Below are 13,868 nucleotides of genomic sequence, written 5' to 3'. Positions count from 1 at the left end.
TGATCGTGATAATAAGGCTTATAACATCCTATGGAATGTATTATTTGAACCATAAAATCCATAGTTTTAAGTATATTAAAATATTATCTTGTTTCCCAAAATAAAAGTTTAAAATTTTAGGGTTCCATTTTAAAATTACTTCACAAATTGTTGTCATCCAAAAGAAAAACAAAGAATAATTAAATTAAACATTTTAATATTTTCATGTATTGAGTTTGTATTTTTATGTATTAAATATACTACGTGTGTTTTATGTGTGAATATACTAAGCTCATATAAATTTTGTGATTAAACATACCAGAAGAGAAAGGGGGATTTGAACCTTTTTTTTTACAACTCCAAGCAATTTTTACCAAGTTGAAGATACCATTAGTAAATCTGGGTATGCTCATTGTCTGGATACTTTCATTAGTGTGCATTCCAAATATTAAAAACAAGTATGGCCTTACTTAACACTCTTTCTAAACGTACGTGAACTGCCAATTGCGTCCAAGGAAACATTTTTTTTTTTTTTGTGTGTGTGTGTGTGTGTGTTCGCCTGTTCTAATATATCTTATGCTTTTAAGCAAAGTGCATGTAATTATTTTTTTGTATGGCACGAGTAGCTGTTAAATGTAAAAATGAAATCAGTATGGAATATGAAGTGTAAGGTCAGTCACTAAACAGCTTGGTAAAAGTATATTTACGGGTATGCCTTGGTGAAAATTGGCGATTTTGGGCCATTCATGGATACTAAGTTTGTGCAATTCTTTGACTTGTTATTTTGGCTTGTGTAGCGGGCCAAAAATTGCCACTACACAAAGCCAGAATGATAAGACAAAGAATTGCACAAATTCGGTATCCATGTACACATCAACCTATTTTCACATAAAAAAATCGCAGAATTGCACAAACTTGGCATTGCGCACTTCCTTGACTTTATCCATGTACACATCGACTTATTTTCACTTAAAGAAAATCAGAGAATAGCACAAACTAGGCTTTGCGCTCTCCCTTAACTTTGTCCAGGTACGCATTGAACTGTATTCACTTAAAAAGTCAAAGAAGCAGTCAACAAAAAAAATATATAATCTCAATAAACTACATTTTAAATCAACCAATGAAATAACAAAAAAGGAAATTCATCTTTGCACTACACAAAGGAAATATCCACTTAACCATATTTACGAATTAACACGTCTTCAGTCAAATGAAATTCCTCAACAGCATCCAAAAAACTTCCTAAAATTATCTGAACTAGAATCTCTGTACAGGTGTCGCCAAATAAATTCACAAAATAAGAGTAAAAAATATCCTCCTTAGTGCCGTATCGTCCGACCATGTGCATTTCCTTCCTATGAACAGGACACTTTATAATGGCTACTAAGTAAACCTTCATTTACACATCAGTCAAGAAATGCTCTTTTCCCCTTTCTTTCCAAATTGTACAGAAACTTCTAATATATAACTACGACTTCTAATATATAATCTACCACATTCGGTCATTTTTCCATCTAAACCAAGAAACAAACAATGTACTTCCAACACACACAACAAGCCCTTACAAATTCACTGCAATCATGCAACTGATTATGTCATAATATGATTTCCATAACATTCAACTACTCAGCCCACATAATTGAACTACCACTTGGCAATAAATGAAACAACAACTTTGCGATAATACAATGGGTACCCTTCTTTCCACTCTAACCAACAGTTTTTAGCACATTTTTGTGACATTTTATTTTAGCATTGCTTTTTCTAATTTTTTCCCCCTGAAGTATCCGTTTAAGGAAACTCATCTTTATTTGAAACTGACTTTTTATTCTGTGGGTTTAAAATTAACTGTATCTGAAGTGGAGGATCAAGGTCAGGTTCATCCACTATGAAATTAGCTTAAATTTGTTTGTTTTCTGTTAAATTGTTCCCCTGTGCCTATTTCTGATAAAAGGGAAGAGGAAACTTAAAAAAGTGAAATTATTAATACAGTGTTTGTTATGGCTAAAATTTTGAATCATTGCATTTTTTGAATAATTGAAAGAATTAGTTTTTGTAGAAATATAACATGCTTTTAATTTTGATTTGCGAGATGGAATATGTTACTATAAGTGTAATTAATCTTTGTGCATTGAAACTGAATGATCAAAATTATTTTTTTTTCTGTATAATATGTGTAGAAAATGTATGTAATTATAAGTTAACTGAATTGTATAAAAATGAATAATTGATTAAATACTTGCTTTGACATAACATACAATACTAAGTCTGAGATCCAAAATCAACCGAACTTATGCAATTCTGTATTTTAGATCATCACTTTAAATAAAGTGGACATGTAGACATGGCAACACTGGGATTTAGGTCAGATAGAACAGGGGGGAAGAGAATTTTTTTTATTAATTAATTATTTTTAGGCTGGTGGTCAGATATGCAGATTTTGGACTTTTTACAGTAGAAATTAAATCTATTTAACGCAAGATTGATGGCATTTGTATCTTTTTATATCTAGTTATTATTTGTAGATTATAGGATTTTTTAAAATTCTTTATTATTTTTGTGAATAACACATTACCAACCTTGTTTGGAACCTGTGGCTTACATCCTTATTTGATTAGTACTTAATATATTTGTGCTCCACTTTTCAGATTTCATACAACCATCATACCTATCTCTTCTTCACTATATGTTTCCATTGTCTACCTTCTGTATGCAGCAATTTTATTTACTTTAAAATTAGTGGGAAATGATTTGCATAGTCACTTCATACCTAGAAAATTTTTTAATGATGTAGCTGAAGTAATGACACTAAATTGCTAAATAAAGATTTTATTTTCAGATGACTAAGAATATTACTATGCAAAATGTAATATTAAATACACAATTGAGCAAAATTAAAAGTAGTGGAAAAATTATTATTAGTATTTCTATTTTAATAAACATTTGAATATAATGTATAGTATTTTGGAATAACATTGCACAAATTCAAACATGCAGTTAGATTTAGTCCATTTAGAGAAAGCCTATGATGTGTGTAGTGTAATTAATTACATGAATGTAAGTGAAACTCTTCAGAGGCAGTTTTGTATGAAGATGGTGAGTATTGATAAAAGGTGCAAAATAGGAGCATATACAGATCTACAATAACAAAACCAAAAACAACAATAAGAGTATTGCTTAAATTTAATAAAAAGTGTAAAATGAGATATACGAGGTGGAAAAAAAAAAGTCTAATAAATCATTGTACAGAATCAGTTCTCCGTGACATCATCGCCTTCAAAGTAGTCCCCTTTAGCATTCATATACTTCTGCATTTGGTGCTGCAATTTCTGGTAGCAGTTCTGGAACAAGGCTTTTGGAAGGCCTTTCAGGAGATTCTCCGTTTTTGCCCGAACATCTTCAACTGAGGTAAAATGGGGTCCCTTTAAGCAAGATTTAAACTTGGGAGAAAAAAGGGGGGAAGGGAAAGGAAAAGTTGCATGGAGCCAAATCAGGTGAATAAGGAGAATGCCTCATTACAGTAATGTTTTTACTGGTCAGAAACTGCTTGACAGATAGGGCCATGTGAGCGTGTTCGTTGTCCTGGTGCAACAGCCATCCGTCACTCCACAACTGTGGCCTTTTTCTCCTAATTTCTTCATAAAGTACTTCAATGTAGTAGTGTTTATTAACAGTTTGACACTGGAAATTCACTCAGTCATTACAATTCCAAACAGTTGTTGCCAACTCCACTCTTTTTTTTCAAGCTACACACTTAGTCTTTTTTTGTGTGTGTGTGTGTGCGTATGTGTGTCACACTTCGTATATTGCAAAACTATAAAATTGTAGAATGCCAGAAAAACTTTTTTACTTTGAAACAAAATTCATTTAATACAGAATAGGATGATCTGTTATAATTGTAGTATAATAACAGAATTAAATCATTTAGAACATCTTGGTTCAGTGGATCCCATTATTCAAGATTTGTTTGGTATAATTCATAAATGGTCATCAGCTGAGATGCTTCTAAACATTACTGTGGTTCAGTTCTGGAAATAACCAATGTATTCTTTAAACATCTTCAATTTGAAGAAAGTTGCTGATAAGTGTAGCTCTTTGCAAATGAGCATTATTATTTAATGGCAAATTAGTAAAAGATTTTTTATATATAAAAAAAATTAAAAAAATCCTTACATTGGGGATACAAGGTGATGTAAGAAGATTCACGTTATCTTTCTGGAATATATGCAAGAGTGTATGGTAACAATCATCGTTAGTCATACAATATATTGTCAAATTTTACTCACATATATATGCAGTAAAATCTCTCATGGAAGTCATTTCACATTGATAGGCACCTATGTAAGTCATAGTATTTTTTAGAACGTAAATAAACATTGGTGTTGGTATCTATAAATTCAAAGATGACTACTTCTTATTCCTAATGAGATTAATAAGTATTTATTAAGACAAACACAGAAATAACTTAATTTTGATAGGAAACAAATATTTTATGCAATTAGTAAATTAAGAAATCATTAAATGCATTCTAATTTTTTACATTTATAACAAAATTACTAGTATCAAACTGAATAAGTAATGGACATTTCTGAGTCATTAATTATTTTTTAGCAGGGAGTAATTTATTGTGCAGTCTTCATTAGGCAGTTCTAATGTCATATTTTATAAATGATTAATTACCTTCCTGTGCTTATTCCTTATATTAAAATTCAAGTAGATGAAGCAGTGGAAGGAAGTAATTCAGAAATGCTAGCTGAAATGGGCTGGCAAAGTAAACTTTTCAGTTGTACAAAGATATTAAAATGGCTTGATTTGAGGAACTTAAGCCGAAAATTGCCATTATGTAAATCGTAAAATAATTTGTATTCCATGGTTCTCATATTCTTTAAAATCAGTCACACAAACATGAAATGGAATATATAACTTTTAATAGAAATGTTTTTTTTTTTTAATTGATTTGAATGGCAAATTTTTGCTTGCAACTTTTTACTTAATGTGAAGAGGGAGGTTTAATGTGTTTTGGGTTGGTCAACCAATCAGAAAGAAAGGCAGGTCGGGGAATTTAACTAAGTTAAATTCCTGAGAGCAAATATTCCTTGAAAAATTGTGTTTGATGAAATATTCAGGAACTTGGTTGTGAGAGCAATCTACACCAGTTGCCTCTTCGAAAGCCTAGAATCTTCAAGAAGTATAGCTTGTCATCTTAGACAGGTGTCACTGCTTGTACTTTGAGCTCTTGTAATAAGTAGACATTTAATTTTTAACTTTCTTTGTCTGAAGAGCATTTTGTAGTATGTAGGTTTTTGCTGCTTAATCAATTGTTTTTTATTAGGCTACTAATGTGGAAGCTGAAGTCAAAAAGCTTGCAGAAGAAAACAAAAGGCTCAAGGAAGAAATTCAGCAAATGAAACAAGAAAATGCACAATTGAAAGTATGTATCTTTTAAAATTACTTGTGGAAAATTTTTGTGTTGTATTTCTGGTATTCATTTCCCGCTTTCTAAGTGAAATAAATATCATATTTAATCATGCAAGAGAAGGTAAAAATTCATAATAATAATATTTTTTGGCTAATAGAATTTAAATAAGTAATATTGAAAAAAACTTTTTATCTAAAAAGTGTTTTCAATATTACTTACTTAGCATGGGAAAAAAATCTTATTTGATTGATTCTATAACAACATATGTATTGTCTTTCTCTCATCGCTTCTGCTGAGTCAATAAACATCTTCGTTAAACTTGCTGAAATTATGCATTGGCCATCCCATCCTGCCTCTTCATCTTCTGGTGAACATCTGCTAATGTTGCCAGATGTTGAAGACGTATGATTCCATTTTTCACTATCCAAATTAAATAATGCTTGCTCTTTGCACATTTTTAAATAGACAGCTGTCTTAATTAATTGCTGACATAATATATTTCCCGTCAGACCTGTGTTTACTGATTCTTGAAATTGTTGTGTATTACATATCTACAGGGTGTCCTAGGATTATTGGGATAAAATTTAAGGGAAGGTAAGGGACATCACAAGGATTTAGATTTGCATAGGAACCCCATGGTCGGAAACATTTTTGTTTGGTGCTGGGTTTCATTGTTCACAAGAGCATTGGAAAAAACAGGCCTGTATTGCTGCAGTCATTTGAACTGCCATCACCCTCAGAGGATTATGGAACATTTTATGAACAATAACTGGCAGATATGCACCTTATTTATGGATTGACAGAAGGAAATGCACAAGCAGCAGAAAGATTGTATATTGGAAGGTACTCAAAGAGAGATGCACTGGACTGCCAGTTGTTTACTAATTTGCATCACATTTTATGTGAATATGGATCATTACGAGGTAATGGGCGTAGTGAGGGTGGACCACAAGCAGCTCAGATTCCCAGGCTAGAACAGAATGTGTTGGATACCATTCGAAGGAATCTGAATACCAGCGTATGAGCCGTTGCTGCTGCCATTGGAGGATTCCTCATGTTTTGCTATGAGAAGGCTTACACCCATATAATCTTTGAAGATGGTATAGGTGTAACCCTATACCATCTTTGAGATGGTATAGATGTAACCCTATACCATCTTTGAAGCAGATTATCATTGCAAAATAATGATATAATTCCATAAAAAATTAGCTTCTTATCATTGCAAAAATCAGAAAGTGAAAGTAAACTGTAATGTAAAGGTTTACACCCATACCATCTTCGAAGAGTACTGTCATTGCTCCTTATAGATCATCCTGAGCATGTGTGTTTTGCATGGTGATATCTTAACCTCTGTCGCCAAGAAGCGCATTTCCCATCTTCCATTTTATTTATGGATGAGCCATGCGTCACTCGTGATGGTGTATTCAACCACCATAATGCACATTTATGGGCTGACGAGAATCCCAATGGCATGAGACTATATACTGCCTGCAGCGCTTTTGAGGGCATGTTTGGGCTGGTGTGGTCGGCGATCTCTTAGTCAGGTCTTATTTGTTGTCAACACCTCTAACATCAAGGATTATCTCATCTTTGAGAGGTGCTACCAAGCTTACTTGCCCCTTTGCCACAACATGTCAGACCCCATGTGTGGTGTCAACATGATGAGGCATCTCCCAATTATGGCATATGTGTTCATGAACATTTTAATCAGGTGTTTGGTCACCAGTGGTGTGTGGGGGCCTGGTTTCCTGGCCACCACACTCTTCTGAATTAAGCAACATAAATGTATTTTTATGAGATGCACTGAAAAGTGCTGTGTACGCAACATCTATGGCTTTCAAAATGGATCTGGTTGCCATAATCGTCTGTGCTGCTGTGGATATTTAACATCCAGGTATATTTAAGAGTCTGCCAAATCCATGCTCCAACGGTGTAATGCATGCATCACTAACAATTGTGAAAACTTTGAACATCTTTTGTGACATTTTCACAAATTGTCTATCACAGCACATGTAATATCTTTGACCAATAAATATTTCAGATGATCGCTTTTGTGTCTATTCGTTTCTTGTACTTCTCATGCTACTTTCCCTTGACATTTATCATTAAAAAAGTATTTTATTTCTGTCTGTTACACAATAACCCATAAATATAGCCATTTTTTTGTGTGTGATTATTTCATATAATTGCAAATTTTAATTGTCATTTGTAAAACTTAGTGAAAGGAAAATAAGTGGCTTGATAGAGTTCTAAAGTAGTTGTTGGTTTTCAGCTCTTTTGATCATCCGTATCTTTAACTGTAAAATTATTGAGGATATTGAAAAGTACTGTGTCTAAAACTGTGACAGCATATCATGATTTCGGCCAAATATGTCTGTAAAGCACAGTTGTGTAAGAAAAATGAAACACTGACAAAGCCAGAAAGATGTTGATGTAAATTGTTATTTTAGAAAGGAACACTGCTTTGAAATAGATGAATATACTAAGCTTAATATGCATCCACATTATCTATTTTCTAATATTATATTTTTTTCTTAATATGCATTCATAGTATCTAGTTTTTAATATGCATTCAACACCTATCTAACACCTAGGGTACTGAAGAAACCTACATGAGCACAATATTTAAAACAAAACCTCTCTTCCCCCCCCCCACAAATAAATGCAGAATAGAGACTAAAGAGATGCCGGGGCCATAAAATGTGAAATATTGACCATTGGAAGCAAGTGCTGTTTTCAATGAATCAACTTTCAGACTATTTTTTCTGCATCAGGATGAGTAGGACTTTAGAATCTAGATTCTCTGCTTCCTACAGTAAAACATGGTATTGTTTCAGTTATGCTTTTGGCAGTTATATTGTGGTTTGTAGCAGGTCTTGTGATCATCTTCATAAGAAAGAATAAATATTGTTGAGTATATAAATATTTTAAGCCATCATGTCCTCTAGCACAGTCGTATTTCCTGAAGGAAACTGCATTTTTAAGATGATAATGCTAAATGCAACAAAGTTCAATCATATCATTGGGCCACTATCGTCTTTGCTGGAAAATTCTGTGGGTAATATTTGAGAAAGAAAAGCAAGTGATGGAAGCTGGGAAAATAAACTTTGGGAGTTGTTAAAAAGTACGGCTAAGTAGTAAACAGCATAAGAAGGTCAAAATTATTAGTAGTATCAGAAATACGGAACATAAAATTAAAAATATATATTCCAGAAATCAAAGATCAGTCTTCAGTTATTTTTCTGTGTAGTAGTGTGATATTTATTTTCCTATATTATTCCTTTACATAAGAACTGTAAAATATATTTAAATGCTTATAGGAGATTTTTGTTGATAATTTTGTTTCATTTACCATATATTTCCGTGTCTAAGCCAGAAATTTTTGGAACATTTTCTAAAGCTAAATTGAGGGAGTTGGCTCCTTCTTATCTCGAAAAAAAAAAAAAAAAATGTATGTACTTTTCTGTCAGCCAGCTGCAAGTGGTAAATAGCCAAACATAGCACTTTTTATTTTTTTCTTACGTATTTCTTAAAATTATAAAAAGAACTAAATGTAAAGAATTGTTTCCTTTGTGAAAATGGGTTGTTTTATTTGTTACAGTGCTGGTTTGTTGTCAAAATGCAAACCCTGATGTTGGTGAAATTTGTGCCCGGCTTATGGAAAATGATATATGTTACCTGTTTGGATTTTGGCATCTATGCTAATTCAAGACATTTTTTCTTTCGCTCTCGAACTTGTTTTTTAATTAGGATAAATGGCATGCAGCCATATTATTAGAATTTTTAGCAGATGTGATCTATTGTTTGAAATTTCCGTATAAGACTTCCTGCTAATCCTTCAGACAAAAGTAACATAGAATAAGACTGGTACAGATAATAATAGACCATTTAAAAGGTTATTTGATAAAGGCAAAGTACATGAGGGCTATTTGCCTAAGGGAAAGGATGCCTTTGTGGAGGGCTTTCTACAGGAAACTGGCCAAATCCATGTTACACGTGCAGAAGATCACAAAAATGCCAATGCAGCCAACCCGCTCACTGGAATTCGAATACAAGATTGAATGTTCAGTGACATTACCATTCAGCCACTGGCAGACAATCATGTATAAGACAACAAACGGATGGGGAAAATGTGCTAGCTTCAGATAGGGTTACCACATTTAAACCTAACATCTTTGATGCTTGGTGTTTTACTTAACAGCAATTTGATTAGATAACATTCTACCCAATTTACTAGCTTCGCATCATTTTCACCTTTATCGTAGCATGTTTGAATGCTGCAGGGTTGTCCCCCCCCATTTCGGCTTATATACGGGTTTTGAATTTTGGGTAAATTGTTGCAGATGAAGTGCATTTTTGGCTCATATTTAGAAATATACAAAATTTAAATATTTTGCTGTTTTGTTTAAAAAAATCACCTATTCTTAGAACTGTACTATATGATATTGGAGTCATAAGAATGGATCTTATTGGGAGGCTATTTTTTAATGAGATTTTTGACTTTATATTATTAATTAGCAAAGAATAGTTAATTCCTAATTATGCATTTATTTTTGTAACAGTTTTTAACTATGTTATGTTTGTTTTAGGCTGAAGGACTAAGGTTAAGATCCCGTGGTAACCCTACGAGTGATGCAGGTTCACAACTTAGTAGCAGTAACCTAGGGAGCTCAAAAGATATGCATCCTAAACCTCAATTTGATGACAGGCTTCAAGAACAGCCACAGTCTCCAATGTTGTATTTGGCAGTTATTCTCACCATCGGTTTGGTGGGGATCTTCATCGGAAAATTTGTTGTTTAGACCCATCTTTTGCACCTTCCCGTATTTTTTCAAGCTACTGGTTTGTTTGAGAAGTAGAAGTTGCCTGAAGAAAAAATGCAATCAATAACAACATTGGATGTAGCGCCAGAATAAAAATAGAAATTAAATGTGGCAACTACCAACTATATATTGCTTTTCATTTTTTACTAGGGATTTTTTGCCACCGCGTGTCTTTTGAGAATAATTTTGTCTGCAAACTGTGTTTTTTACAACTCCAAAAACTTCATCCAAAAAAATACTTTAAAGTTCCAAGTTCTGATGCCTTTCAAAAGCAGTTTTACCATGTATGTGCTTCTTGTTTTTGAATGCCATCTGTAGAGATAAGTAAATACATAAAAACATTGCATTATTTTATGATAAATCAATTTTTTTTTTTTTTGTTTGTTTGTTTGTTTTAACAGTCTCAAGTTTCTGTCAGTATTTTATTGCCATTTGAGGCAACAGATTTTGTAATTGCTTTGAAAATACATGGCAATCTAAACCTCAGGCTTGTAGTTCATTAAATTCACTGCAACATTTTGCAGTTTGGTTGATGAAAATAAGTTGATGGCTAATTAAAGTATAATTTAATCCAGTCAGGTGTGCTACATACAAAGTTTTTTTGCTGACTCTTCGAAATGTTCCTTGTGGAATCCTCTTTTATCTAAAAAAAAAAAAAAAAAAAAACATATATATATATATATCTATATAACAATCCAAATGACAACGTTTGATGTATTTTCATCTCCTGATTAATTCTCCTGAGTATGTCAGTGTTGAGACTCAAAATAATAAATTTGTTATGGAATACTGAGCTTATTGTTTTAACTTTATTGATTACGTTACTAGCTTTTACCATGTCTGTCATAAATTTGGATCTATAGATTTGCATTAATATGTAAATATGCTTAAAACAAGTGCTTATTTAAATAGACTATTAGTAACTTTCATTCATTAAATACAACTTATAGATAACTTATGACATATATCTTTGTATTTTTTATATTCGTTAAGAAGAAATTGTCTATTGTCATTATTATTATTTATTTCAGTCTTTATTTTTAGTTTAAAAAAATTATGCATTTAATGCATAATTTTTGTAATTATCCAAATTTTTACAGAAGTGATTAAACAATTAAAATTATTAATAAACAAATTTACTTGTCTAATTATGTTAATATTATAAAGGAATGAATGTGAACTTATTAATTTTTATTCCAAGATTTTGATAGTGGCATTCCATATAAATTGTTTTAGAATTTTAATTTTTATATATTTCAAGCTATATAGTTTAAGATACTTAAGAACCGAGTTACCTATATCCACTACTACTCTTATACCATAGAAAAAATAGTTTGTTGTATATAATTAGCTTTATGTGTATGTACATTCAGTTTGAAAATCCGGATTTATACATTTTATTCTTACTTGGAACTATGTATAAGGATTTATAATTTTGTATTGAAAAAATATTGATTATGTTAAACATTGATATAAATTCATAAATGAACTCTGGATTATATATATATGTTAACAAATTCTTTAGTATTTATTTTTAGAAAAGAATGCTAATCCGACAATTATTTTAAAGTTCTCTATGATATTTAAATAATGAGCCATTGTAAAATGTACATAAACTAGGGAGAATTCATTCGGGTTATTCTTCAACATAAATAAGAACTTTTTTGTACAAATTATATGAACTCAACTTCTATATAAATTTATTTTTAGAGCCAGTCTTTGAACAGATGTTAAATTATATAGCAAGTTCAGTATTGCATAAGAGGAACTAGTATTATGAAAAGAGCCTAACAGTTTTTCATGCCATCAATTTTGTTTTTGAACAGAAGAAGGTGTGTTTGATGAATGATGTAAATGTTTCATAAAAGAGCTGTGATTTGCATAATTTAGATTTGTTGAAGGGTAGTCATGATTGTCAAAAATATCTTAATATATAAAATATGATATAATACATAATCAGTTTCTAGAGAACGTCAATTGAAAAGAAAATCAGGTCTTGAAATATAGAAGTGATATTTGATATTCTCATTAATATAGATGTATTTATGTATACATGATCATAGCAATGGAAATACCTTCCTTATTAAATATTTACTTAAAATTGTTATTGTTTTTCTAAAGTTACCTTTTTGATTATTCATTAAAATTTGGAAATTGTGCTTATAGATTTCAACTGAAATTTGATTTCTACGTAGAATTGTAACATCAGTATACATAAAATCATTTGATTGGGTGACTGTAAGTTGGTGCTAATCTGTTATTATTCTCTTTAATGATCTGTATTAACACTTGAATGACCACATGTGTGATAAAAGCAAAATTATCTACTGCCCGTATCATCATCTAATTCTTTTATATTACTCAGCAACATAAGAGTTCATCAGTTTCTTCCCACTTGTATTTTGAAGAAGTTCAAAAGTTTCACATTGCTCATATCATCATCATCATCATCTGAACATACCAAGTGTTCTTATTCTTCAGAATCTTAAAAGTCATTTAAAAATTTGAATAAGTCTTTAGTGCATTCAATTTGCAAATACTTTTTCTTCTTGTTTTCAACTATCACAGGCTTAACAATGGCTTATTAAATAATTTACTGAAATTAGAAGTTGGAAAGTATGATGCACAAATGGCATGCCACTGGCTTGTGCACGACTTTAATGTGTGATCAACACATTACCAACGTGGTAGCACTGACCTTGGTACATTACTTTATATATGATATCAACTTGGTAACATTGACATATATTTGTCTTTTTACACATATCATCAGTGTGGTGATGTGGGCATTTATTCGCCAGCTTTACATGTGACACTGATGTACTATTAAATGACAAAATGTTGAGAATATTAGTGATTGCTGACATCTTTCACAAATTTATATTACATTGAAAGCCATTTAAACAGATTTTACAAAGTACTTTCTGCCCTTCTATATAGATGTCCCTGACATAAAAACACTCTATGATTTTTGACTGTTTTACTTCCTTATTATGGGGAAGAAATATAAATGGGGAATGTGCATATAAATTTTAAACCATTCAGAAAAGTAAGTAGGCTTTGGGGGGGGATGCTCGCATTGTGTGGAAAAACTTTTCATTTTGCAAAAGACATTTAGAGCAACATTGCATAATTTGTAATAAATGTTACTTTTGTAATGCTTCAAATAAAATTAAATACTAACATTGGATTAAAAAAGGTTAATTATTAATTATTTATGCACAACTACATAGTATATTGACTTCTAAAAGACATTGTTCATTTTTGAAGGATAATGATTAAATTTGTAAAAGAGGGCTGACAGAACAGTTACTTTCAGAAGAGTGAAAAACAGTTAACTACCAGCCGTAGAGAACAATGGTTTGGTTTATTTGATTATGGCAAAGTATTGAGTGTTATCTGACTTCGTGGAGAACTTTTTTAAGGCAGACCGGTTCATAGACGTGTTACACATAGGAAAAACCATAAGAACGCTCATGCAAGAAGCCTGTTCACAGGACTACCAGTATTCAGTGACTTTATCACTTGGCCGCTGGTGGGCCCCAAAAAGAACATCAAGTTGGTAAAATTGTTTCAGATTGCCAAGTAAAGTATTTTTCTCAAAGACAAAAGATTACAGTAATTGATTTCCTTTCTTTTTATGGCAT

The 13,868-nt window shown here is 31.6% G+C and overlaps 2 protein-coding genes across 10 annotated transcripts in view; one reads left to right on the top strand and one right to left on the bottom strand.

Annotated features, from left to right (window-relative positions):
• The window catches only part of LOC118179797 (vesicle-associated membrane protein-associated protein B-like), a 58,947-nt gene extending 46,390 nt beyond the window's left edge, over positions 1-12,557 (top strand). For both annotated transcript variants that reach the window (XM_085813243.1, XM_085813244.1), the window contains 2 exons: positions 5,312-5,410; positions 9,988-12,557. In XM_085813243.1, coding sequence (XP_085669369.1) covers positions 5,312-5,410; positions 9,988-10,200 — 312 coding nt within the window. In that variant the 3' untranslated portion in view covers positions 10,201-12,557. The remainder of the gene's footprint in view (positions 1-5,311; positions 5,411-9,987) is intronic.
• LOC118183972 (uncharacterized) overlaps positions 10,771-13,868 on the bottom strand; it is a 105,158-nt gene continuing 102,060 nt past the window's right edge. For all 8 annotated transcript variants that reach the window (XM_085813233.1, XM_085813232.1, XM_085813234.1 and 5 more), the window contains one exon: positions 10,771-10,864. The gene's annotated coding sequence lies outside the window, so the exon portion shown is untranslated. The remainder of the gene's footprint in view (positions 10,865-13,868) is intronic.

The sequence above is a fragment of the Stegodyphus dumicola genome, chromosome 3 (assembly GCF_044657685.1).
Source record: "Stegodyphus dumicola isolate Sdum_Otavi_A_Nest chromosome 3, ASM4465768v1".
NCBI classification, from domain to species: Eukaryota; Metazoa; Arthropoda; class Arachnida; order Araneae; family Eresidae; genus Stegodyphus; species Stegodyphus dumicola.
Note: the sequence above shows the minus strand (reverse complement) of the source record. Positions and strands in the feature narration are given on the sequence as shown.